Source organism: Vombatus ursinus, unplaced genomic scaffold (genome assembly GCF_900497805.2).
Source record: "Vombatus ursinus unplaced genomic scaffold, bare-nosed wombat genome assembly UNPS02014180.1, whole genome shotgun sequence".
In the NCBI taxonomy this organism is placed as follows: domain Eukaryota; kingdom Metazoa; phylum Chordata; class Mammalia; order Diprotodontia; family Vombatidae; genus Vombatus; species Vombatus ursinus.
In genome coordinates, this window is record NW_020953958.1 from 2,794,670 (window position 1) to 2,820,640 (window position 25,971).

The following is a 25,971-nucleotide window of genomic DNA, read 5'->3' on the forward strand; positions in this document are numbered from 1 at the left end:
CTTCCTCCAGCTATGTCTTTCTCTGCTTTCACCGGTTTTTATCCCCCAAATTTCACCTGCCCGCGGGCTTAAGCACCTGCGACAGACGGCCCCAGGGGGCTTCTCAAATCAGGTCTGACTCCTGGCAGGGGGTCCCTGTGGCACTAAAGGGAGGCTCTCTGCTGGGGGTGTATGAGGGGGCACTGTCAGTGACTACCCCCTTCTCCTGGGGACCCGTTGCCCCCCCCTTCAGTGCAAGCTTTGAACATCCCCCCGTCTCCCTTCCCCCCAGCACCCCTCTCGCGCCGCCAGGTCAGCGTTCCGAACCCCTGGTCCCAGCACCCCCTCCCTCCGGCCCCCATTCCGTTCCACAAGGGCTGCGGCGAAAACCCGGAGCCCTGGAATACAGAACGGAGGCAAAGCAGCCGAGCCCACCCAGCGGCGCGCGGCGAGGCGCCAAGACCAGGACTCGGGGAGACGGCGGCAGAACTGGGCATGCTCTGTGGCGCCAGCGGCTGGGGGCGGAGGACGGGTGGGGAAGAGGGGAGCTTGGGCGCCCGCGCGGCCAGTTCAGTCTGCGCGGGGCAGGCGCGCAGGGTGGATGTCCGTGCTGCAGCTGCTGAGGCGGCGGAGGTGGCGGCGGAGGCTGCAGCGGCAGCGGCGACGGCGGGCGGCGGCTATCGTCTGCGCCTGACTTGGGGCTTCGGCTGGGGGGTGGGAGGGAAAGGAAGAGAAGGGGAGGGGGCTGCCGTGAGCTGTCATCCCCCGAGGGGGAAGGCGCTGTCTTCCCCTCCACCCAGCGCTTCTTTTCTTCTTTGCCATTTTTCTTTATTGTTATTTCTTGTCCCGCTGCCTACCTCCGCCCCGCTCTCCCTGCACGGTGCCCACTTCACGAGCCGGGGCCCGGGTTCCGGGAGGCGGCAGCAGCGGCGGCCGCTTCTGTAGCGGCGGTCGCCCGCGGAGGATCGCACAGCCAAGGCGGCTGCCGGTGGGGCTCCTCCGCCGCCTGGGCGGCCGCCCGGATTGAGCTCAGCCGCTGCCTCTGGGGGCCGGGGGCACTTTTCTTTCTTCCCCGCGGGACGCGAGCTGCGGAGCCGAGGAGCGGACGTCGGCGGAAGGGCGTGCGGTCGCCGCGCTCCGTGTCATCCTGCTTGTTTTGGGGGTTTGATACTTTTTTTCATTTTTCGGAGGGGAGGGCGAGCGACTGAGGAGGTGGGCGCCGCCCGCGCCCGCCAGGCCGTTCGTCCGTCCGGCCGTCCGTCCGTCCAGCAGTCCAGCCGCCCAGCCGCCAGTCCGGCCGAGCCTCCGTCCTTCTCCCACCCCCCGGGGTCGGCACGGGAGCGAGCAAGGAGCCGAGAGGATGGAGGAGAAGTACCTGCCCGAGCTGATGGCGGAGAAGGACTCGTTGGACCCCTCCTTCACTCACGCGCTGCGGCTGGTGAACCAAGGTAAGTATTCCGAGGAGGAGCCCTCCTCGACCCCCCCCCCCAGGCCCCCGGGACCGGGAGGCCTGACCTCACCACCCCCGCCCCACTGGGGAGCCAGGCTGGGGGACGACCGTTAACGAGTGTACAGTGGCCGTTGAGGGAGTGGGGGACAGGGAACTGAGCATTTTGGGCAGGGGACCGGGGGAAAATCCTGGGGGAACTGTAGGAGACGAGGGAGAAACTTGGAGGTCAGAGGACTAGGGAGAAATTGGGGGAGGGTGCAGAAAATCTGGTGGGGACGACTTGGTTTAACTAGGAAGACATGAAGAGGGGTGCATAGGAAAAGAAAAATCTGGCGTGGGGACCAGGGAGAAACCTGGGGGACTTGGAAGAAATTTGGAAAATTGGCTAGGGGAAAACAGGAAAGTGAGTCTTAGAACCTAGGAGAGATCTTGGGGACGGACACTTGGGTTGGAGTACAGGGGTTCTATAAAGAGGGAGCAGACAGAACTGAGGGGACTTGAATCTGGAAGCTTGGTAGAGAAAACTTGTTGGGGGGCACTTACTGAAGGGAATGATCTATTTCCTTCTAGCTAAGGAATTGAAGGAGGAGATACTGTGTTGCTGAAATTGAGGGTCCTTAGGTGATGAAGAAGTTAGGGATTCCCCTAGAGGGAGAGACTTTAATGAGGAACCAGTGTTCTGGGACTGTCCAGAATGGGATGAAGTTTCTGTCTTCTGCCCTGGGTTTTCTGGATTGGGGATTGAAGAGAAGTGGGAAAGGAATATTTAAAGGCCAAACCCTTGGGGGTGCCACTTAGAGGGGGCTGGATGGAGAGCAGGTTAAAGACAAGGGAGACCGTCTTGATGTGTCTTTTCAGTGCTTGGGGTTTGGAACATCCGAGGAGGAAATTGTTTCTGGTATCATTTTAGTAACACTTCAGCTTAAGGCAGTGTGGGACTTTGTGGGACTTGGAAGGCACAGAAAGAGGAGAAGGTTTTGGAGTGAATAACACTTGCTAAGGGCAGAAATTTCCCTGGCAGTGTTAATCCCAAATGTTTTTTTTCCGACAGTCTGCAGGGATGAATGATGAATTAACCCTTCAGCAAGGAGTCCACTTCTGTGCAGCTTTTTGTGCTTCGTAGTAAAATATACTGCCTATAAAGAGGGATTCTGGAGCCACTGACTTTCCTTCTCTATATGTTAGCATAAATTTTCCTCCAAGTATTTTATGTTCAGTAAGATTTGTCGTGTGCAAAGAGCAATTATTGTCCCTGTGTAAAATTGTATCTGTTGATTTCAGAAATGGTTGTGTTTATTTCATTGTTGCAACTGTTTCTGAGTAGGATTTTCCTCTTACATTACTTTTGAAGTGATTGGGAGGGCTTCCGGTGAAACTGACAGTATTAAGAAATTTAAAAGAGAATATTTTATGAATTGATGAACAAAAATGGATTTCGGAAGTTAATTTCTTGTTCTTTGCAAAATACATTTGCAAAATGTATTTGCATATTTTTCTCTAATAAAAGGAGTATGTTAAAAATGGACGTTACATATACATTCTCAAAGAAAATGTAAATTTTCCATTTATTAAGTTTTTTTTATTAAGTTCTACGATTGAATTCAGTACTCCTTACCCTTTGTGATTTGCATAAATCTTTTGTTGCTTCTGTTGGGCTGTCTTTGCTGTGAAAAAAATTTCCTTGTGTTGTGTGAACAGAGGCATTAGAGACATCTTGGGTTACAGTCAAAATACAGTTTTCTTACAAAGGATCTTAATTAAGGTACTGTTATAATAACAAGACAAGTTTGTTTAACTAAAAGTATAATGAGTCAGTTTTTCAAGTCCACATTTATTCTAATACTTTTCATAAGCTGTAGTCCAGATTACCTAATTTTTCAATATTTAATATTTAAAAACCTTAGTCTTAATATGAAAGTGTTTCTTCTAAATTGTCTTATAAATATAGCCGTCTAGTTCTGTGTAGTTTTAATTATAGTTATCCAAACTTTTAGCTTCCCTGCTAAAAATGAGTCCAGTGAAAACTGCCATTCTCAAATTGCATATTTAAATGAGGGTGGTAGAACGCAGATGTTATGTATCTTGTTGCTGTTAAGTGTGATTTAGTCCACTGTAGATAGGATATTTTTTAAAAATAATACACCAAATATGTCATTTATCTGAGCTTTATTTTTTAAGTAAAATATGAATATGTTCTGTTATATAACTCCCAAGTTTCTAGTCATTTACTAAATTCAGTATCTTAAAATAAAAAAGGATATTGATTTCCAAAAAAATCAGAAAACCTTTACTTTGACCTCAGATAATCACCTTGTCCTTGGCTTTCTGAAAACGTTTTTATTTTCTTAACTGCTTGTGGCTTTTGGAAACTATTTCATATCAGTTGGTTTTAATCTCAACACTTGAACCAGTGGTGGTAGAATCTGCTCAGCAATGATTGTACAATCACGTAGAGAATGAAGATGCCACAGGTTTTGTTGGTTGCTGTGTTTTGAAGATTAAATCCATGACATAGAAACTAGCTCATACGTTAATTAAGAACTCTAAAAATCAAACTAATTATTGTTACAATTTTAAGATGAACGTGTTTTGGAAATGTGTTCTTTGAGTACTTGTGATATTTATTTTTAAAACTTTTCATTTTAATAATTTGTCATTGTTTTATGTTCTTTTTTGGAGGACCTAATGGTTCATGAGGGACTTTACTTAAAGAATTTTAACACTTTGTCAGAGTATCACACTAGATTTTTAGCAGTTGTATGGGAATGTTTTATAACTTTTTAAAAATAAAGTCATTTGCTATTATGGAAGCATTAATTTATAAACAAGTCTTAGCTAAGTCAGATAGCTTTTGTAACTAATATTTTTTTATTTTAGTAATATGTTACCCAACTTTTACAACCCTGCTATGATCTTAAGTCACACCCCCTATGACCACTGAGTTAACTTCATAGGAATTATCAAAGAATTGATGCAAGTCTGACCCAAAGTCATGGAATTATGTATGTAATGGAGTCTTTAATATTTTAGATAGGATCATCACTCTTCTGGTCCAAAGGTGATAGACTTGAAATGCAGGGAGAGATAGGCATTTTGGGGCATGTCTGATGTGGGGAATTTGTTTTACTGGACTGTGTTGATGTTTGTTGAGGGATTTTTTTTTCCCCCTTAGTATAGTGGGTTGATGGTGAGAGGGACAGACTGGCGGAAAAATGGTTCTTCTTTGAAAAGTGAAGAGATAATTAAAATATTTTACATGGCAGATGCACATTGGATCTTGTGCTTTAAAGCATATGTTAAATGGCAAAGAGCTGACTTTTAATACTTTTCCAATATCAATGGTATTTAAGCTGAATGTATTTTCTGGCATTCCCTTTTTTTCTCCTCTGGGGAAAAATGTAAATGTGTGTTTTCTGTCATTTTCCTGAGGTACCCTAATAGCAAATCAAGAAAATGGAGTTTTGATAATATTGGAACACATGTATTTCATCAGTTTTTAGGTATTTGGTCTATCTAGGTGGACACATCCCACTTTCAGGTAATAAAATGGTTACAGAATGAATAAAGTATTGTAGGGGCTCCCTAAGGGAAAGAAATCCTTACATGAATGCTTTCCTTCCTTGTACTATTTTCAATAGGGCAAATGGAGATGCACAGAAAGTTGTGTGTTTTGTATTCTATTTACTGGTGGGGCTGCTGACTGTTGCTAAAAAACATTTTCAAATATGCCTTACACATTATAATTTTAGTCCAACTCTCCAATATTGCCATTGATGGCTTTATGCTCAAGCCAAGTAACCGTTAAATAAGATTACATAACCTCTTATTTTTAATTATCTAAAATAATCTATGGATTGGTGGCTGGTTCTCTGCCAACTTATGCTCATTTACTGTTGGTTGTTAAAGAAAATGGAAAAATAGTTAAGCTTAAATTTGTCCTTTTTGTTTGGTTCCAGGAAGGTTGTGTTTTTGCTTTCACAGTGGAGATTCAGTTGGTGTTTCAATGATAAAACCTTTTGTATTGATTCAACTACTCGTCAAATGTTAGGATTCCTCATACTATTTAGCATTCTATCTGTGTCAGTTCTAGTTTAACATAAAGATTATTAGTTGGAAGCAGTGTGGCACAGAGGAAAGAGAGTAGAATTTGAACTTAGAGGATCTGGGTTCAAATGTCTGCTTTGTTTTTTGTTCCCTTAATGACCTTGAGCAAGTCACTTAATCATTGTGGGCCACAGTTTCCTCATATATAAAATAGGAATGTTGTACCAGATCACCTTCTGAGGTCCCTGGCAGTTCCCACTGCCCTTTGATCTTACCTCCTAGTTTTACATAGCTAACCTAACCAGAATGTAAGTTTACTTAGTCATGTGAGTAGGGGAAAGATGATTTTAAACCTTTTTGAACTAACAAATTATTAGTTAAAGAATCATTGTTTGTTGCTATAAGTAACGGTAAAGAAGACTAAAATTGCAGAAATGTTGTTAAGGACTTAAAATAGCATTCTCTGTTTTATCCTGTGTGGAATACTTAGGTTTATTCAAGTTAGCAATTTTTTTTTTGTTATTGCAGCTAAAGTGATATTTTAACAAAATATTTCTTGGTTTAGGTTTAAAGGGCGTAATCATTCAATAATTCATTCAGAGATTAAGAGTAATGGTTCAAAACAACAATAAAATTATGACAAACTATCTTTAATAACTGAATATTGGTGATGTCATTTATTATTTTGAGATAAAGTCTTTAATTTTGGACTCTTTTCCTTCCTTAAGGAAAGGAAAACTTATCTTCAGAAATGTCCCTTTGAGGTGCATAGTGGCCATTTTACATTTAAAGAAATAAGATAGTAGTAAAGTAATTGATGAAGGTATGATGGAATAGCTAGTTAAGGACATGGTGGTTGTGAAGATCATTTTCCCTCTCCCTCTTCCCCCCAAAAATGGAAGTTGATTGAGGGCAGGGAATATTTTGCTTTGGTCTTTTATCCTTAATGCCCAGCACAATATCTAGAGCACAGTCAGTGCTTAATAAATGCCTAGTAGATTTGAATTAAGATCTGGTAAATACATAATCTAGCTAGTATCTTTGTATTGGCATACCAGGTGTCTGTAGTTCTCTGCAGCCCTTTTTACTGGGCTTTATCAGGTTTGATTGGCATTTTAATAGTCATGATGAAGTTAGAAGAATTTGTAGCAATACATACCTCTGGAATGAAAAGGGACACCAACAAACTCATGATATTCATTATTTACCACGTTGTGGCATAGGATCATTTATTTAACAAACATATATTGACTGTCTGATATGTGTAATATTCAGTAAAATGGAGTAGTTCAATTTCTATGGGAGAAGGGTCTCAAACAGCTCAAATAAGATTTTCCCAAAAATAACTGTAGAAGGTTTTTTGCTAAAGTGCAGTTTGTTAAACAAGCATTGGAGCAATGCAATGCTGTTTAAATGTGGTAGAACGGTAGCGGTCCTTCTGTGGGAGATAATGAGAAGATAGTGTCATATCTGCTTTGAGTCAGATGTTTATTTACTTTTTTCTGGAACTTCTTAAACCCATGCTCTGTAATGCAATTAACTTTTGCTCCATAAAACCCTAATTAGATTTCAAATGACAGATTTGAAACCAGAAGCCCAGAGATCTTATTACGTGCAAATAAGTAAGCTTTCCTGAAAGAGTTAATCTGTACACTTCCTTTTTCTCAATGAAAAATGGAAACTTATGGGCTGTCACTTGGAAATGTACATGACATGATATTCTTTGTTGGCTTTTGTTTTGAAAGGAAGCCTGTAAGCCAGTGGCTACCCTGTGTTAGATGAAGTTTTCACAGATGGCAGGAGAATTGAACTGATCATTTTTGGGGGAATTTGAGTGAAGGCAATACTTTATGATAAAGATATTGTTAAGAAAGAGAAAGTCAGAATTTAGCATTTTTAGAGTTATAGAATCATAGAATGTTGAAATTGGAAGAGCTCAGGAAAGATCATTTTGTCTAACACCCTCATTTTATGAAGAGTTGAAATGACTTGCCCCAAGGTCATATAAGGATTTAGTGGAATTCTGACTTCCAGCCTACTGTTGCTTCTATCAAACCACAGTTTTCTCTAAAAAGTTTAATTTTTTTTTCAGCTAGCTTTTTTCATTAGCAATGATACATTTAAAAATTCTCTATTAAATTTACCTCTTTGTGTGGCAGGATCATTCATTTAACAAATATTCATTGATTGCCTAATATAATATTTCTTACATAGAAGTGCTGCTTTTGGTCACATATATGTGCTGCTTGATTGGCAAGAATTATCTTAAGGTGATGTTTATTTTGGAAAGCCAAATTATGTAACTCTTGTTTTAGTTGTACAACATGCACTTATTTGAAAAAGTAGATTTTGTATTTTTGTATGCCCTCCAATGGTGTGCTTTATTAATTTTCATACAGGATTCAAAGTAAGGATTTTAATTGTGCATTTCAAAAGAGTAGGTAATAACATAGGAAAAAGTTTGTTCCTTTCTTTGGTATAATTTAGTTTGTGAGTCTTACTGTTACTAAAACTTCTGTCTTTCCTTTTCCCCCAGAGACCCTGTTGCAGCAATGAAGAAAATCTTCATATTTTAATGAAGTATTTCTTTGTATTGTAGAGACTTGGTTTTTACTTGAACCAGGTGATTTTTATGTAATCATTGTTTTGAACTTTGAGGTACAGGATGTATCGTAGTAAATTTTCTTTCTTTCTGAGAAATACTCTAGAAAAGTGAATGTTAGAATTTTTAAAAAATATAATGAAACAAAAGCATACTTTTTTTTTTTTTTAAGCATTTCAGTATCATATTAACATGGTTTCTGAAAATATAGTAAACAGCATAATGCTTTACATAGTAGTATGTTAGATAGAGAGAATCAAAAGCCAACTTTGAAAACTTAAGTCAGAGTTTTAGAGCTGAAAAGAACCTAGGAACTGAAGACTCAGTTTCCTTATTGTAATACAAGGAATTACCTATTACTGTTGAAGGTCCTCCCAATCCCCCAGGTTCAAAACTAGGTGTCATCCTCACTATCTTTCCTCTCTTTCTAACCCCTACCCCAATATCCAATCTGTTACCAAGGACTATGGATTTCACCTCTGAAATATCTCTTGAATAGGCCCCTGTCTGTTTTCTTTGTTTGCCACCACACTGGTACAGGCCTCTCATCTTCTTATTCCAATGTTTTTTCTATAGCTGCTGCTTGATCAATCTGTCACAAGTCTCTCACCATTCTAGCCCATTCTCCACTCAACTGCCAGAATGTGATTTTCATCCCCCCTCCAACTCAGTAAACTCCAGGGGCTCCCAGTCACCTTCAGGATTAAATATAAACTCCTCCACTTGGTGTTCAAAGTTCACCATAACTGAGTGCCCTCCCTCTTACCTTTCCAGTCTTATGCCTTATACTCCCCAATGTAATCTCTAGTCCGGTGACACTGGTCTCCTTCCTGTTCCATAAATAAGATATTCTATCTTTCAGCTCTGGACATTTTTCTGACTGACCTGCATGTCTGGAATGCCCTCCTTTCTCACCTCTACCAGGCTTCCATGGCTTCCATCAGGTATCAGTTAAAATCTTACCTTTGTGGGAAGCCTTTCTCAAAACCTCTTAATTCTGTTGACTTTCCTCTGTTGATTATTTCCGATTTATACTTCATATAGTTGATTTGAACATAGCTTTTTGTACGTTGTCTCCCCCATTGGATTGTGAGCGCCTCAAGGGTAGGGTCTGTCTTTTGCTTTTCTTTGTATATCCAGCACTTAACAATTATTAAATGCTTAATAAATGCTTATTGACAAACTGACTTAAACAGATAATAGTATTTGTGCTACTTTCTTCACAGGGTTATTGTGAAGAAAATATATTGCAAACCTTAGAAAGGCCTGTGCATGTGTGAACTAGTGTTATCAACATGTAGCACTGTACTCCCCTCATTTTACTAAGGGAAGAAACTGAGTCCAAAAGAAGACACTTAAATTGCTCAAAATCACACATTGGCAGAGCTGGGACTAGATCTCCTGGTTCTCAGTTCAGGGCTTTTCCCGTTAGGTAGACCACAATTTTGTGCTAAGGAAATCTTAGTAGAGGAAACATTTTGAGGGTAGTGACAGCAAACTACTTATTCTTACGGGATACAATTCAGCTTGTTAAAATACCGTATTTATGCCTGTCTTTTGGCCATACAACTTGGCATATATCCAGGACATAGAATAAATGAAGTAGCAGATATAAATGAAAACAATAAACTGAGGCTCTATTTCCTATTTGCTTTTTGTTAGGTTTTCAGGGGAATTTTGTATCTACTGTAGAACCCTGAATTAATTTGCTGAACTAATGCCTAGTGATCTAGTAAGCATAAATGAATGTATTTCTCTGAGGGGAAGGAAAATTATATTGCAAAAACTTGTAAAGAACTTTCCCACATTTAGCAGTGTGAGAAATTTTGTTTTGACCCAGTTTTGAACCTATTTGTAATACTGTTATATGTGTGCATACGCCTCTATTATTAATAATGCTATTTTAATCTTTTATTGTATAACACTTTCATGTCAGTAGAAATTCATTATCAGTGCCCAGGAAATATTTAAGGAGAAAAAAATGTTTAATTAGTTATTGACTTTCATATAGTTAATATCTGGCATTAAATTAAACCAACATTGATTGGTTTTATTATTCTATTTAAGATACAGAATCTGAAGCTGAAATTAGGAAATGAAAGTTTTACAAATAGTTTTACGATTGTATTCTAAAACATCGCTAGACAGTCACTAGACTTTTTTTTGGAAAGCATAAAACATTTTACACTGAATTTATTAGTTTTGTATTTCCCTAATTTTTCGTATTTCTATAATTTTCCACCAGTCAACCCTTCTCAGTACTTTCAGAATTTTTTAAAAGGTGTGGTTGAAAAAATAATCTTGTGAGATCATCATTTTTTAATATCATTTTTAGATTTAAATCTTACACTTGAGGTCACTGTTGGCCCAGGCTCCCACAGAGAAAACATAATGGAGATGAGAAGTGGTAGCTTTTTTGAGCCTCCTTTCCTTTTTTTGTCATCTTTTAGTGTTTTTGCTATGTTTTTATACTGTCTTTCCACTAGATGGCCCTCTTTGTACCACTGTTAACTATTCTTAAGCCAGAATTCTAAAATACTTATATATTAAAATTGGTGGTTAACCAAACAATAGACTTGATACTTTCACACTATTTTTATAATGTTTTAGATACTCACTGAAAAATCAAGATTCCCTTATTTTACAGGAAATTAAGATTTTTAGAAAAAAGTTTTGTGGAATCTAATTTAGCTTTAACTATTGAAATCATCCTGAAAGTAAAAGTTAGGAAATGCTTTTCCTTCTTTGGATTCTGTTGTAGAGAATAAATTTGACATTCAGATTTTTTGTAAAGTGAAGTGTTTTTGTGTATACATTTTTCCATTGATTCCTATTATATTTTTGTAGATGTGCTTTTCAGGGGGAAAAATGTTACCTCGTGGGTCTGAAATTGACAACTCTCTCAAGTTTAGTGCCTCACATAAAATCTTTTAACTCCAACCCATTGACTTCACACTTGGGGACTTCAGTACATCTGTTGATGTCTCATTGAATACTGTGGCTCCCAGGTTCATCAGCCTCCTAAACCTCCATAAATCCCACTTTTAACGCCACTTTAGGTACACACAGATGCTCATGCTCTTGATTTGACCATCTGTGATTGATTACTCCTACATTCTTTTCATCATCCACAGCTTCCCTTCTTTCAGTCTTTTCTTCTGTTTCATACCTTCTGAACCTTGACCTTATTCTTCATCCTCACTGTGATCTCCAGTCTCTCTACTCATTCTTTTTATTCCAGTATCTCAGTTCTGTTCTCCCTTCACAGTATTGAACCTATTTTGATTAGTTCAGGTATGCACTGATTACCCTTGACTTTCTTGACCTTTGTTCTTTTTGTGCCTTACCAAATCATAAACCTAGATTATCTTCATGACTTGTTTTTGTTTCTACATGTATATGCTGCTGAATAATGTTTGAGAAAGACACATAACTGTTGATGAGTTCATTACAAGTTCATGTTATCTGATCTCAAGTAGACATAAGTTGCTGAATAGCAGTCTGTTTTGTCCTACTGTGATTCATTCTCATACTCTTAACAGTACCTAAAACCCTTCTCTTTTCTTAAATTTCTGCAAGACTTTCTCCACCTCCCTCTATGCAGAGTGCCTTGTCTCCAGCTTTACTGAGAAAATAGTTGGAGTTTAGATGGGTTAATGGATAGAACACTGGACCTGGAGTCAGGAAGACCTGAGTTCAGATTTAACCTCAGACACTTAATAACTGTGTAGCCTTGGGCAAGTCATTTAACCTCTGTTTTCTATTTCCACATCTGTAAAAAGGGGATAATAATAGCATCTATCTCCCAGGGTTGTTGTGAGGATCAATTGAGATAATATTTGTAAAGCAGCATAATGCCTGGCACATAATAGACTCCATAAAATACTAGTTATACTCCTCCTCCTCATTGTTATCTTTATCATCACCATCATTTATTATTACTGCCTTTGACTTTGAGTTTCTTCTTCTCTCTGCTTTACAAAATGGTCAGCTAGATTATGAAAACAGAGCTTTTTGTATTTGTTCCTGGAGGCATTAGGGAGTCACTAGAGTTTCTTGAGTGGTGGGTATGGGTGTGACACCTTATTAGATCTGCACTGTAGGAAAATCCCTTTAGTGGCTGAATAGAGAATGGATTAGAGAGGGGAGAGAAGAGGTAAGCAGACCCACCAGCAGGCTGTTGTAGAAATCTAGGTCTGGAAATGATGAGTGCCTGCACCAGAGCGGAGGCAGTGTCAGAGGAGTGAAGGGGGCATATCCAAGAGATATTGTGAAGGTGAAATCTACAGGACTTGGCAACAGATTGGATATGGGGGAGGGGGTGAGAGAGTGAGAAAGCTAGTATGACAGGTTGTGAACCTGAGGGATTTGGAGGATGGTGTTGTCCTCTACAGTAATAGGGGAAGGTAGGCAGTTGAGGGGTGGGGGTAGTGATGTTGCATTAGGGGGAAACATAGTAAGTTCTGTTTTGGACATACTGAGTTTAAGATATCTGCCTGACATCCAGTTTGAGGTGTTTAAAAGGCAGTTGGAGATGCAAGATTGTAGGTAAGCAGAGATTGGGGCAGGAAAGGTAGATTTGAGACGCATTAGCATAGAGATGACAATTCAATCTATTTGGAGCTGATGAGGTCATCAAGTGAAGTAATATATAGAGAGAAGAGGACCCAGAACAGAATCGAGGGACATCTATGATTAGATAGTGTGATCTAGAAGAGGATTCAGCAAAGAAGACTTGAGAAGGAAAAATCAAATAGATAGGCAGAGAATCAGGAGAGAGTAGTGTCCCAAAAACCTAGAGAGAAGAGAGTATCAAGGAGGAGAGAGTGATCAGTAGTGTTAACAGGCACAGAAAAGTCAAGGAGAATCAGAATTGAGAAAAGTCATTGGATTTGGCAAGTTAGAGATCATTAGTAACTTTGGAGAGAGCAGTTTCAATGCAGTAATAAAATTGGAAGCCAGATTCTAAGGGGTTAAGAAGAGAGTGAGATGAGAGAAAGTGGAGGCATAGGTTGTAGATGGCCTTTTTGAGGAGCTTAACTACAAAGTGAAGATATAGGATGATAGGTAGGAGGGATGGAAAAATCAGCTAAGGGATTTTTCAGCATATGAGAGACATGGGCATGTTTGTAGGGAGTAGGAAAAGAGCCAGTAGAGAAGGGAGAGATCAAAAATAAGTGGAAGAGTGAGAATGACAGAATAGGATTGCTTGAACAAGGAGAGCTTTGGTAAGGAGTAAGGTTATTTCATCATGTGAGACGGGTAAAGGAGAACAAAGTGGAAGAAGGCATCTGATAGGAGATGAGAATGAGGGGGAAAAGAGAGAGGTCACGGTGAATAGCCTCAATTTTTTTTTTTCCTGTAACATATGAGGCAAGGTTCTCAGCTGAGAGAGTGAGGGGAGAGAGAGCCATGGGAGGTTTGAAGAGGGAAGAAAAGGTTTGGAGGAGTCACTGTGGAGAATGGAATGTTGTTATTTGTCCTTCCTTATTGAAGAGGACCATGACATCAGGAAAGTGGTGCCATGACTTTCAAGTGAATTGGATTTAAGTGAGGGAAGGCTGTGCAAAGTCACCAGCCTCACTCTCTTCTCAGAGCCAACCAGATCCAGTGGCAAGATATAGATCAGGACAACTGGAGATGGCCCAGGGTGCAGTGGGAGACTTTGACCTTTTTAAGCTAAGGCCTTTAACAGGTCTCAGTTTGACTGAGGCAATGCCCATTCAGGGATTAAGGCTAGGTAACAAATGAGGCAAAGAATGGCCTCTTCTACCTAGTTTAAAAAAAAAAAAAAAGATCAGTCTGCAAGAGGAAGGCCCTCAGGATTTCTGGCCCTGAAGAGAAACAGTTGGTAATGATTTACATTACTCTGAGCCATCAGGGCCCAAACCATGGCTAGGTGGGGCTTGGGCTGGGAATTATTGTTGGCCAATCAATGAGAACCAGAATGATTAGAGTTTAAGGCATGGTCTAGTAGCTTGATTTGAATCTCAATGTGCCTTACCAAAGCCTGGGTTTCCAATGCTGCATTTGAAGACTGGATATAAAGAGGAAAGAGGAGATGGGATGGGGAAAATAAGTTCCTGGAAGTAAGGCTGCTGACACGGAGGTAGAGAAGTCTGGAGACTTATTGGTACTAGGAACGAAGTGAGCTGGCCTGGACCCATTATGAAATAGGGGTCTGAGCTTTGGACTCATCAGTTAGGAGAATGGGCCACAGTGTGGAGACATCTCAAGGGCTAATGGGAGGGCATAGAACAATTACAAAGTGCCATAGGAATTAAATGGAAAGAGAAGACACTGGCTGAGAGAGAAGAGGGCAAGGTGCATGGAAGGCTTCATGGAGAGAATTTAATAGAATCTTTGAATCTCAGATTTGGAAGAGACCTTTGAAGAATTGAAGGATGGGAAGTTTTCTCTGTTGAAAACAGGCAGATAAAACAGCACGAGCAAAGATGTGGAGGAGAGAAATGTTCAAGGAATGGTAAATAGACCACATTAGTTGGATTGTGGGATAGTGAGCTGATGAGGGAGGTATAGTAGGATTGCCTAATGGCAGAGAAGGCCCAACCAATTGAGGTTATATAACATAAATTATCGTGGATCCGGTCAGAACAGGTGTCTTCATTTGGCATGTATACAGGAGTGAAGGCAGCTCCCACTGCATCAGGGCTGTCTCCAGTCATCGTGATCTATATCTCACCATGGGACCCAGATGGCTCTGGAGGAGAAGCTGTACGCAGCCCCCTCAATTAGATTCAGTTCACTTGCAAGTCGAGGCATTACCTCCCTGATGTCATGGTCCTCTTCCAGAGGGAAGGACAAACAACAACAACAAGGAGTGAAGGTGATGAATGGTAGAATGATCCTGAGACTTGACTGGTTGTAATTGGTGATATAAGGGAGCTAGCCAGTTAAAGAGAGGGAGGACAGTGTAGAGTTGAATTGGTTGACCAAGGAGTTAGGGTAAGGAGAAGAAGAGAGTGGCTATGCAAGGGAAATGGTCTGAGAGACGATTGATGGGTCAAGGGATTGGAAATTACAGTAGGGGTGAAGTATAGGGTTATTTAAGGTAAGAGGGAAGGGGGGGAAATCCAATAGATTACGGTTGGAAAAGGATATTTCAGAATTCTTGAACATTTGTGAGTGATGGCAAGATCAAGGATATGACCATTTTTGTGTGTTACTGAGGTAGGGTGGAGGAATAGCTCATTAGAGGTAAGTAGGTTGAGAAACTGACTGGTTAGGGTATTTGAGAGAAAATCATTATGTATGTTGAAGTCCCCTAATATGGGGGCAGGAATTGGGGAGGAGAGTAAATTATGAGCCATGAAGAAGGAAGGGGAGTGATCTGGGGGTCTGTAGCCCCAAGATTGGGTGGTAGATAGGAATAGCATGAACCTCAAAGGAAGAGGTTACGGAGTGATGAAGGAAGAGGGAAGAGAGCTTGAACATGACAATGGGGAGCAAGGAATATTTCAACTCCCCTGCTTCAACCAGTGAGCTAAGGAGAATGAGTGAAGGTGCAGCCAGTACTGGAAAGGGTGACCAGGGAGGCTATATCATCAGGGGGAAGCCTTGTTTCAGTAAGAGCTGGTAGATGAAAGAAATAGGAGAGGAATAGATTTAAGATGAAAGGAGTGCAACAAACATTCCAGAGGGCACAGTGAAGGGCTGGATTGGAATTAAATTGATACTTTGGATTGGGAGGGTTGAGGGGGATGGGAATGAGGAATCAAGTGGTTGGGCATGTGGAATGATTTTCTTAGCATGAATTCTTTTGGGGAGTAGATCAACATGTTCTTTTCAGGAGTAATGGCTCTGTTGTTTTGATTATGATTCTAGTTATAGGAGGCATGAGGAAGGAAGCAAGCATACATACATGTAACCTGACCAGGTAAAAGAATAAAGTATTAACTGGACACTGCCCCAGGAGACTCAGACCAGTGGAGCCTCAGGGTAAGAGTGGTAGAGATGAAAGGGATAATGGTTTCTGGACCGGTGACAATGTAACTGTTGAGAACAGTTGATTTTGTTTGCATTTATCTTATATCTATATCATATCCATATGTGTGTGTATATATGTGAGAAAGAGATAGTGAAATTTGAAGTATTTTTTCATGAGACTCTTTTAAAAGTATTTTTCTTGATCTATTTTGACTTTTCATTGCTTATATTGCCCTCAGTATTTTTCCCCTTTTTCTCAAAGAGCCATCCAAATACTTTTTTTTCTTAAAGGGGAAAAAAAAATCCAGTAAAACCAATCAACACCTTGGGGAAAAGAAAAAATCTGATGTTATATGAAATGTTCCACACCCTTGACCTCAAACTCCAAAAAGCTATGGGGCAAGGTGTCTTCTCATATCTCGTCTTTGAGGCTTATTCTTTATAATAGTAACATGTAGTCTTCATTGATTTGTGGTGATTGTTTTTCACATTTTGTATTTATTGTTTTCTTAGTTCTGCTTATTTTACTTTGCATCATTATCATATAAGTCTTTTGATGCTTTTTTTGTATTTAGCACACTTGTTATTTCTTACAGCACAGTTATATTCCATTATTATATTATGTCATGATTATTCTTCAGCCACTCTGTAATTGATGATATTTGTTGTTATTATAAATATTTTGGTGCACCTGGTCTTTGTTTTTTTTTTTTTTTGTCATCTGTAACGTCTTTGGGAGTATACCTCTAGCAGCAGAATCTCTGGGTCAAAGGGTAAGGGCATTTTAGTCACTTTATTTGCATAACTCTAAATTACTTTTCAGAATGATGTGCCAACTCAACTTGGTGTGCCTGTCTTTCTAAAACCCCTCCCTCAGTGACTATTCTTATCTTTTATAATTTCTGTTATATGATTCTTAATAGTTTGCAGTTCTTTTGAGAACAGCTTGTTCAAATCATTTGACCTATTGGGGAATGACTTTTCATGTTATATATTCTTGTTAGTACCCTACATACTGTCATCTTGGACATCAGTTGTTAGCACTCTCTTCCTCTTGAAACTAACTTATCTTACTTTGTTTTGCTTAATTATTTTCATGTTTTATTCCCCCAGTAGAATGTAAGCTCTTAATAGGGAAGGAATTATTTTATTTTTGACTTTGTATTCCTAGCACCTAACACAGTGCTTTGGACACAGTAGATACTTAGAATATGTTGAATTGATTTAATATAGGCATTTAACTGTGGCTTTTAAAAAGATTCAAGAGACATAGTTTCTGGGTAATTTAATCATTTTATTAATAATGCCAGCATTTTAATGAAAGGATGGTCATTTGATCATCTCTCTCCAACCAAGGACAATGGTGGTGGCAGCCTCATGGTTTATATTCCCATTGGAAGACAAGTGGCAATCAACTCTGATTGGTTAATAATTAATGAGAATGAATATCACAATGAGGGGCTAAATTTATTCACATTAACTTTGATTATGTCATTTACTTCTAAGTTATCCCCAGCCTTGGGCTGTCTGTTCAAAGAATTTTGAATACCTCAACCTGAGAGTACAGTGTCTTCCCCACCTGGTAGAGTCTGGATATAAGAGAAGGCTAACTCTACCTTCAGAGATTGAGGTGTTGGAATGAGAATGAAAGAAAAAGGGAGAAATATGAAGGTCCCTAAATTATCGGTGATAATCGGATTTGAGGCATGCTGTGGTATTATATACCTAAGGCTTAGCACAGTGCCTAGTACATAGTAAGCATTATGTTAATTTATTGGTTGATGAGAATTATTTCTGCTAGGAATTAAGCCCCCCCCCCCATTTGAAGCTTACATTATCAGATTTCACCATACTTCATTTAAACAAATAGCCACTTCAATGAATAGCACAAAGCAAAACAAAAGAACAAACAACTTTAGAGAATGATGAAATAAACTCAGCCATTTCTTTGCTTTCTGTTTTCATCCACTCTTATACTGTACTTAGATACCTTCTTCGTACTAGGTTCAGGGTCAAGACAGCAAAACACTGTTAACTACACAGACAATTAAGTTAAAGAATCCCAGAATTTGAAGGTACTTAATGACTACCTTGTCCAAAGAATTCTTATAAAACATCCCAACAAATGTCATTTATTTTCTCTTCAAAACCACTTAGTGGAAATTGTGTGTTTGTGTGTGTGTGTGTTTATAACAAAAAGTTAAAATAAGGTCTTTATTCCCCTGCTCAAGAAACTTTTTTGGTTCATTTTATTTCTAGTATTAAAGACACTACTCAGCTTAACATTTATAACCTTTTATAATCTTGCCTCCACTTTATCTTTCCAAATTTATTTAAAATTATCCCTCTAAATGTACTTTGCCATCAAATTGCCTTACTTCTCTGTTCTGTGGAGTTGGCATTACATTTCCAATAACTATTGACTTCAAGGCAATTGATTCATTTAGTGAATGGGAATCTCCGAACACAAATACTCTGAGATGACGAAATTGGAACATTCACCTTCCTTGGTAAGTAGTGGACGTTCCACTTAGACTGTCTTTTCACCATTTCTCTCGTTATCTTTGCTTCTTAGAATATTTAGCTACCTTGAAGTTCAGTCCAGTTGCTACTTATTATGGGGAGACTTTCCTGATCTTCCTAATTGTTAGTGATCATTTTCTTCTTAAATCAACTTGTGTTTCCTTATTTGTGTATGTGTTGCATCCCCCAATGAAATATAAGCTCTTCAAGAACAGGGAATATTTTTTCAATTTTGTCTTTATATCTCTGTTACCTAGCAAATAACAGGCAATAAATGCTTGTTAAATTGAGTTTATTAAACTTTTTATTATTACTCATCTTATAGTTCTGCATGAAATTCTCCACACCTCTCATCTATGTACAATGGGTGGGTGTCATTAACTCTTTTTACTAGGGAAAAACTGTCCCTGTTGAGAGCAGAATGTGGCATTGGGGCTAAGTTGGATGAAAGTAAGAGAGAAAGGAATGCTTGGGAAGGGATGTCTTGGCATCTGAAGACTCTGAATGGCATGGAGTTTAAAAATAGAGGTGGGAGTTAGCTAGACATAGGACAACGACAGGGGAGCTTCCTACCTTTAGGGTCCTTTGGTAATGGGCGCAGGTGTCAGTGTATCCTCTTTCAAATACTAGGCAAAGAGGGAGATTAAGTTAAATAATCTGGGTTAGTAAGTCCTTGGTGATCAGGCCTCATTGTGTCCAGCTAAGCTCACATTCAATATTAGTTGTTTTGTGTCATTCTAAAGACTGGGGATGTTGCACAGACTGTACCCTGCACATGGAGCGTGCATTTATTATCTGGTTGAGAATTATGTCTGAGACCCTATTCCTAGTTGAATTTCTGGCAGAAAGAGTCCTGTGTCTGAGTCTCTGTTCTTAGCTGAGTCCTGGGTTTTAAAGATTTGTTGACGGAGCCTTTCTTTGGTCCCGGATCAATATTGACAGACTTATTAATGGTTACAGAGACCTGTAGGATTGTTAGTCAAGGCCAAGTAGTCATTAACTTCAAGGCAAGTGATTCATTTAGGGGAGGGGAATCTCCAAAAACACGCACTTTGAGGAGGAGGAACTGGAGCATTCACCCTCCCTGTTAAGCAGTGGAAGTTCCACTCATAGTCCTTTGTATACAGAATCCCAGTGGACATTGGTAGCATTGTTGCTTTTCTCATGTAATTTGGCTTATAAGTGGAACAGGCCAATCCATGGGTCTTTGGTGGTAGTGGAGAGATGTTGAAGTTAGTCAGAGCAGAGTAGCTGTCAATTCCATGATCATAGGTAGTTCTAGGGACGTTTAGTAATTGGTTCAAAGTTACAGAGGTAGTAATTGGTAGAGGTGAGATTTGAATCTACATGCTTTGCATACAAAATGCAGCACTTTTCCCTTTGAACTGTTTTACCGAGATTTAAGTCTTATGTATCCAAGGTGCCATGAAGAATCAACTTTGGCTTATCAAACCTGATACCTGATATTCATATTTGGTGATAATTTGTGGATACAAATATTACTTCCAGAAGTAGATTAAGGCATTCATTAGCCTTCTTAAATGTTGGGGAGGAAAGTTTGGGGGTGTGAAGAGCACAGGTGGCATTTTCATCATTGCTGCTAAAGGCATTGACTTCAGGGATGAGAGAAAATTTTATAAAGTGAGTTTTAGAAATTTAGAACACAGGAATTATGAGCTTCCCATTAGGGATGGGATATACTTAAAAAGGATTGGTAAGAATGTATATCACTAGAATCTCAAAAATATCATCAAAAGACTTTTTAAACTGAAAAGAAAAGGTGACAAGACTGCCTATAAAACTCTATCAGATTAGACCCCATAGAAAGCAGCTACAGTTTAGTAAGCAGGGAGGTAATATAGCATAGTGAGTAGATTTCTGTATTTACATGCAGGAAAACCAGAGTTCAAATTCCACTTCTGAAAGTTACAAATTATGTGAACTTAGGCAAGTCATTTAACCTCACTCAGGCTGTTTCCTCATCTATAAAATGAGTTTAATAATAATAATAGCATTTATATGACACTGACTGTGTCAGGTACTATGCTAAGTGCTTTACAAATATCTCATTTGTGAGGATTAAATGTGATAATAAACAAAAGTGCTTTGTAAATCTTAAAGTGTTATATATCTGTTAGTTGTGTGGTATTAATTAGTGATGATGATGATGATGATGATGATGATAATGGTGGTGGTGGTGGTGATGGTGATGGAGGAGGACGATACCATGATGATATTGATGATGGTGATGATGAGAAGATTTAGTAGAGACATCCAAAATTCACAAGAAACACAATCTGAAAGGAAAGGAAGCCACAGTAAAGGCTTTCCATGCTTATATCCAAATGCACAAGCTTCAGTAACAAGTAGGATAAACTTATGATCTTAATGCACAGGAGAAAATGTATCCTCATTCAGTGGTTATCATTGAGACTTGGTGGAATGGGTCACAAAATGGGAATATGGTTCTGAAAAGGTCTGTCTTATTCAAAAGGAATAGGTTAGGTCAAAGTCAGAAGCTAAATATCTCTGCACAGACAAGATAGAGACAGCATAAATTGAGGGCAATCTCAGAGGGATGGTACTAAGATTAAGGAGAACTGGGAAAGGCTTTCTTGCAGAAGATGGGGCTTTAGCTGAGACTTAAAGAAGTCAGGAAAGCCAGGAAGCAGAGATGATGAGGTAGAGAATTCCCAGCATGGAGGATAGCCATTGAAAATGCATGAAATCAGGAGATGAGTGTCACATACATGGAACATCAAGGAAGCCAGTGTCATTGGATTGCAGAGTAAGTGGATGGGAGTTAAGATGTGAGAAGACTGAAGAGGAAAGGAAGGAAGAGATAGGTTATGAAGGGCTTTAAAAGCCAAAGTGAAGATTATATATTTAATCCTGGAGGTGACAGATGATAGAGCCTCTGGAATGTATTGATTTGGGGAAGGGGTGCATAGTGATATCCGTGTTTTAGGAAAATCAGTTTTTGACAGCTGAATAGAGGCTGGATTAGAGTAGTTAGAGAATTGATCCAGAGAGACCAATCCACAGGGTATTGCAGTAGTTCAAGTATGGGTGATGAGGGCCTGCATTAGGGCGGTAGCAGTTCAATGGAGAGAAAAAGATGTATAAAATGAGATATCGTAAAGGTAAAAGCAACAGGACTTGACAAGAGATTGGATGGGATGGAAGGGTAGAGAGTTAGGAGTCTAAAATGACACATTAATTTTAAGCCTGGATGCCTAACTGGGAGCTGGTAGTATCCTTGATAGTAATGGAGAAGTAGGAAGAGTAAAGTTTGAAGGAAAAGATAAATGAGTTCAATTTTGGGCATGTTGAGTTTAAGATGTCTATGAGATAACCAGTTTGATATGTCTGATAAGTGGTTGGAGATCAGTGATTGGAGGTCGGGAGAGAGGGACAAAGTAGATATGATAATCATCTTTATTTCTTTTTTTTTCCTTTCTCTTTCTCCATTCCTTCTGATGAAATTCTCCACTAGTATGACTCTTCCACTATTCTGTAACTCGTAGTCCTGGAGAAATTGTCTGTAGGGGTATTGAGAAATTAACTGACTTGCCTAAGGTCATAGCCACTATGTACCAGTGCAGAAGTGGAACCCAGTTATTCCTGACACTGAGGCTAGATCTTACTCCTCTATGCCACACTGCAGAAAAACATGTTCTTGAGTTAATCTGCATACATCCAATAGGTTATAACTGTTTTACCAGTACTACAGTCTAATGATAGGAGACTCTACAGATACTGTAAACCTGTTGTCAGTGAAGTGTAGAAGTAGTTAGATACTATGGAAAGAGAAATAGATTTAGAGTTGGTGGTAATGAGCATGAATCCCAGCTCTGCTACTAGATTGTGTGATCTTATGCAAGTTACTTAATTTCTCTTGGCTTCAGTTCATCATTTGTAAAATCATGAGTTTGGACTTAATAACCTATAGATTGAGCTTCTTAATAACTGGCTTTCAGAACTCTAATGTAGTTCCCCAAATCACTCTTCTAGGGGCTTATACTAAGTTGTATCTTCTATTCTGAATTTATATTATTAGGAATTTTCTAGTGCTTATGGGAAATGGTTTTCTAGGTTTCTAGGTGTGAGACCATAATTTCTTAGCTTTCCTGATCTTGGAAAAGATAGAAACTGGACTTGTGGAAAGACTTTAGGAAACTATACACAGTTCTAATGAGCAGGTATTCAAGTAGGAAAAAAAGGGTGAAATTTGAATTTCAGTGCTTACTACATCAGATACTGCTTCTCACATGAAATCTATGATGTTTCTAATCTAAAATCAAAGAATGAGTTTTAAGTCTTATTTGAATGTTTATTGTCACATTCAGTTTTTTATAAAATTCAACACTTGGGATATTTGTTTGCTACTAAGGATAAAAATGTTCTCTGGCATTGAACTTGCAAATAGCAAGACACGTTCTAGAATTCTAGAAATTGACTTATGATAGTTGTTAGTATGTTTTGATGAAAATATATTATTCTTCTCTCTATTGCTTCGTATTTCAACCACAAAGTACTAGATGGTTTAGATACCAATATTTTATTACTCGAAAGCAGCCGTATCTACAAAATGATCTACACACAAGTTAACAGAACTATGCAAGAAGTTCCACAGCTAACCCTTTGTCATTTCATTTACACTTGTCATTCTCCCTCAAAGACTCTGACCTAAGAGTAATTATGTATTTGTCATATTGAATACAGTAGAACAATGGAAAGGCATGCATAATGGGTGGAGATATATTATCATTGGTGATTTGCATATGAGAAATGTTGAAAAACATTTACTGAAGGACATTTTTGACTGGGAATAAAGGACTAGCCACTTAGAGACAATGTAGAGACTGTCCAAGTGTTATATTGTTATCTGTGTGATAGTGAAAGTAGCAGGGAAGGACCTCTGATGTATTGGGTGGCAGTTCTGTGGAGTAGCTAGGAAAAGACATGGACAAGATCTCACATGAAAAGAACTCCTGGGGCAGCTGAAATCTGTACCTGTGGAGGGAGTATCCACATTGATGAGATCACAACTACATCTTTTGGAGTGAATATGTAGGGTCAATATGTTTTGCCCAGAGATTTTTGAGCTCATGCTTTTCTACAAGCCTGTAAGATCACTATCAAATAGTTATACCCTGTACCCTTTGTATCTACAGATTCTAGATTTGTTATGACATTTATAGAAGTTTCAATGTTACATGCCTTTCTTGTCCCATTTCATCAAGATGATCAAATTTTACAATTAACTGCATTTTATCCTAGATTGTCCCTGTCTTGAATTATTTGTTCAAGAGGTTCCCAACACAGAAACTGCTTGATAAATGCAGGCTGTCAAAAACTTTATGGGCTACTTGCCCACTTAGTATAATTTTTATGTAGAACTCTTAATTATTACTTCCGCAGATGATCATGTTATTTTTATCATGCTACATGAAATGTGTATGCAGGAAATACTGAGAAGAAACATTAGCTAGAACCTTGTTTACTTGTACTTCTTTCTAAACTAAGACTCTAAAGGGCATGTAACATATGTGTATATAAATAGATAAAAAGATAGCTAGAATTATAAAATGTCAGCTAAAACAGACCTTAGAGGTCATTTAGACCCCAATAAAAGGAATACTTTTTTATATTGGTTAGGAATCTGAGGCCCAGGGACATTAAATGATGACAAATAGAATAACTGACCTTATAAACATCTATCTTTTCATTTTAAGTAGCTAAGAGATTTTAATTAAGAAATAATAGTGGGAGTGATATGGCACAATATAACCATAGTTACTTATACTTGTTAATATTTTATAGCTGATTCTATGGGAATTTATAATAGTTAATTTTTTTTTTCTTTAAAGGAGTTGTCACATTGAAGATCTGGTAGTTCATTTTCTATTATTTATTACTAGCATATCAATGATACTAGGTAAATGACTACTCTTTCCCATGCAATTCTTTTAAAAGGCTGTAGTTGAAAACATAAAGCCTCATGTCAAAGTTGGCTTTTCTTAATTCAAGCAAGGTTTTTCACTGAGCAAGTTCATCCCAGGTTTGCCCTATTCTCACAACCATATTGCTTCTGAAAGCCTCTCTGTATCAGTAACCATATCTAATTCAAAATGACTTTCCTTTGGTTTGTAGGCCTAAGTTTGCACTTAATGAATAATTATGTCTAATTAAATTTCAAGACATTTTATTAGTTCTAATCCACTCTGTTCATTTTAATTTTCTGGTATGTGGGAGGAGACAGCAAAAGTAGCTAACTTACATTTATAATCCATATTTATTATTTGGTATACTTTTTAAAATGTTGTTATATTTTAACCTGAGAAACAGTTTAAAAATGGTTTTCTTTGTAGTTTTGCTATCTCCTTGAAAAAAATGACTCCCCACCCCAGAAAAGAAAAACCACCACAGCTTTCTAAGACTTTGATTTAGTGTCTCAATGGAAACATTATTGGCCATAAAGTGTAATGAAATTCACACTCCAGTATTTTGAAAACTGGCAAAATCCTACATTAAAAAGACATATGATCATTTTGTAGCAAAACAGTAATCAGATTCAAAATACTAGTAGGTGTCAAATCAATGATGTTTTTTCTTGGCACATAATAGTATTTTTCTCCTTTTTTGTGGGGAAGGTGGACAAGGGTGGGACCTGAGATTTTACTGGTTCCTTGTGAGGCAACTCCCTCTACCAGTGTATTTGAGAAGTAATTTATTGTTTTAGAGAATTTCCTGAAACACAAATTCTGGTCTAATATTCCACAACCACTATCAGAAGTGGGAGTTGAATCCAGATTTTCCTACAAGGGAGTCTGGTCTTCTATCCATTGATTCAAGATTCCTCTCATCCAGAGAGACATGTATTCTGGGTCTTGCCTACCCCTTCAAAGCTCATCCTTTTTAAAATCTCTTATAAAAATAACACTTTAAATAGTGTCTATCTTTTGATTATTTTATGTAACGTCTTTGGTCCAAGGTGTTAATAGCTAAGTTGATGTTGCCAGATTCCAGCCTCCCAGGCTGGTGTAGTGCCACCCACTCTTGTCCAAACTATGTAAGAGATCCTGTCTTTTCTCTAACTGGGAAGACTTTGTCTCTTTGAGACATTGGACTCCATTTCTTAGGCTCTTTAGCTAGGGCTGAGACTGTAAACCTACCCACAAGAGAGCCAGTCACATCCCCAGTTACAAGTAATTTATTAAAAAGGTGGAATTTACTTACTCAAATGGATATTGCTTTCTTCATCTTCTGCATTTGCCAGGGCAGCAATACCAGGTAAAAAAATATAACCTTCAAGGCATAAGAGCAACAACAATATTTAGATGGTGTCTTCTATGTGCCAGGAACTACGCTTAATGTCTTGCAATATTTTATAATTTGGGCCTTACTACCGACCTATGAGGTA

The 25,971-nt window shown here is 38.7% G+C and overlaps 1 protein-coding gene across 2 annotated transcripts in view; it reads left to right on the top strand.

Moving 5' to 3' along the window:
- The first annotated feature begins 1,256 nt into the window (after positions 1 to 1,256).
- The window catches only part of KHDRBS3 (KH RNA binding domain containing, signal transduction associated 3), a 248,424-nt gene continuing 223,709 nt past the window's right edge, over positions 1,257 to 25,971 (top strand). For both annotated transcript variants that reach the window (XM_027860420.1, XM_027860421.1), the window contains exon 1: positions 1,257 to 1,427. In XM_027860420.1, coding sequence (XP_027716221.1) covers positions 1,340 to 1,427 — 88 coding nt within the window. In that variant the 5' untranslated portion in view covers positions 1,257 to 1,339. The remainder of the gene's footprint in view (positions 1,428 to 25,971) is intronic.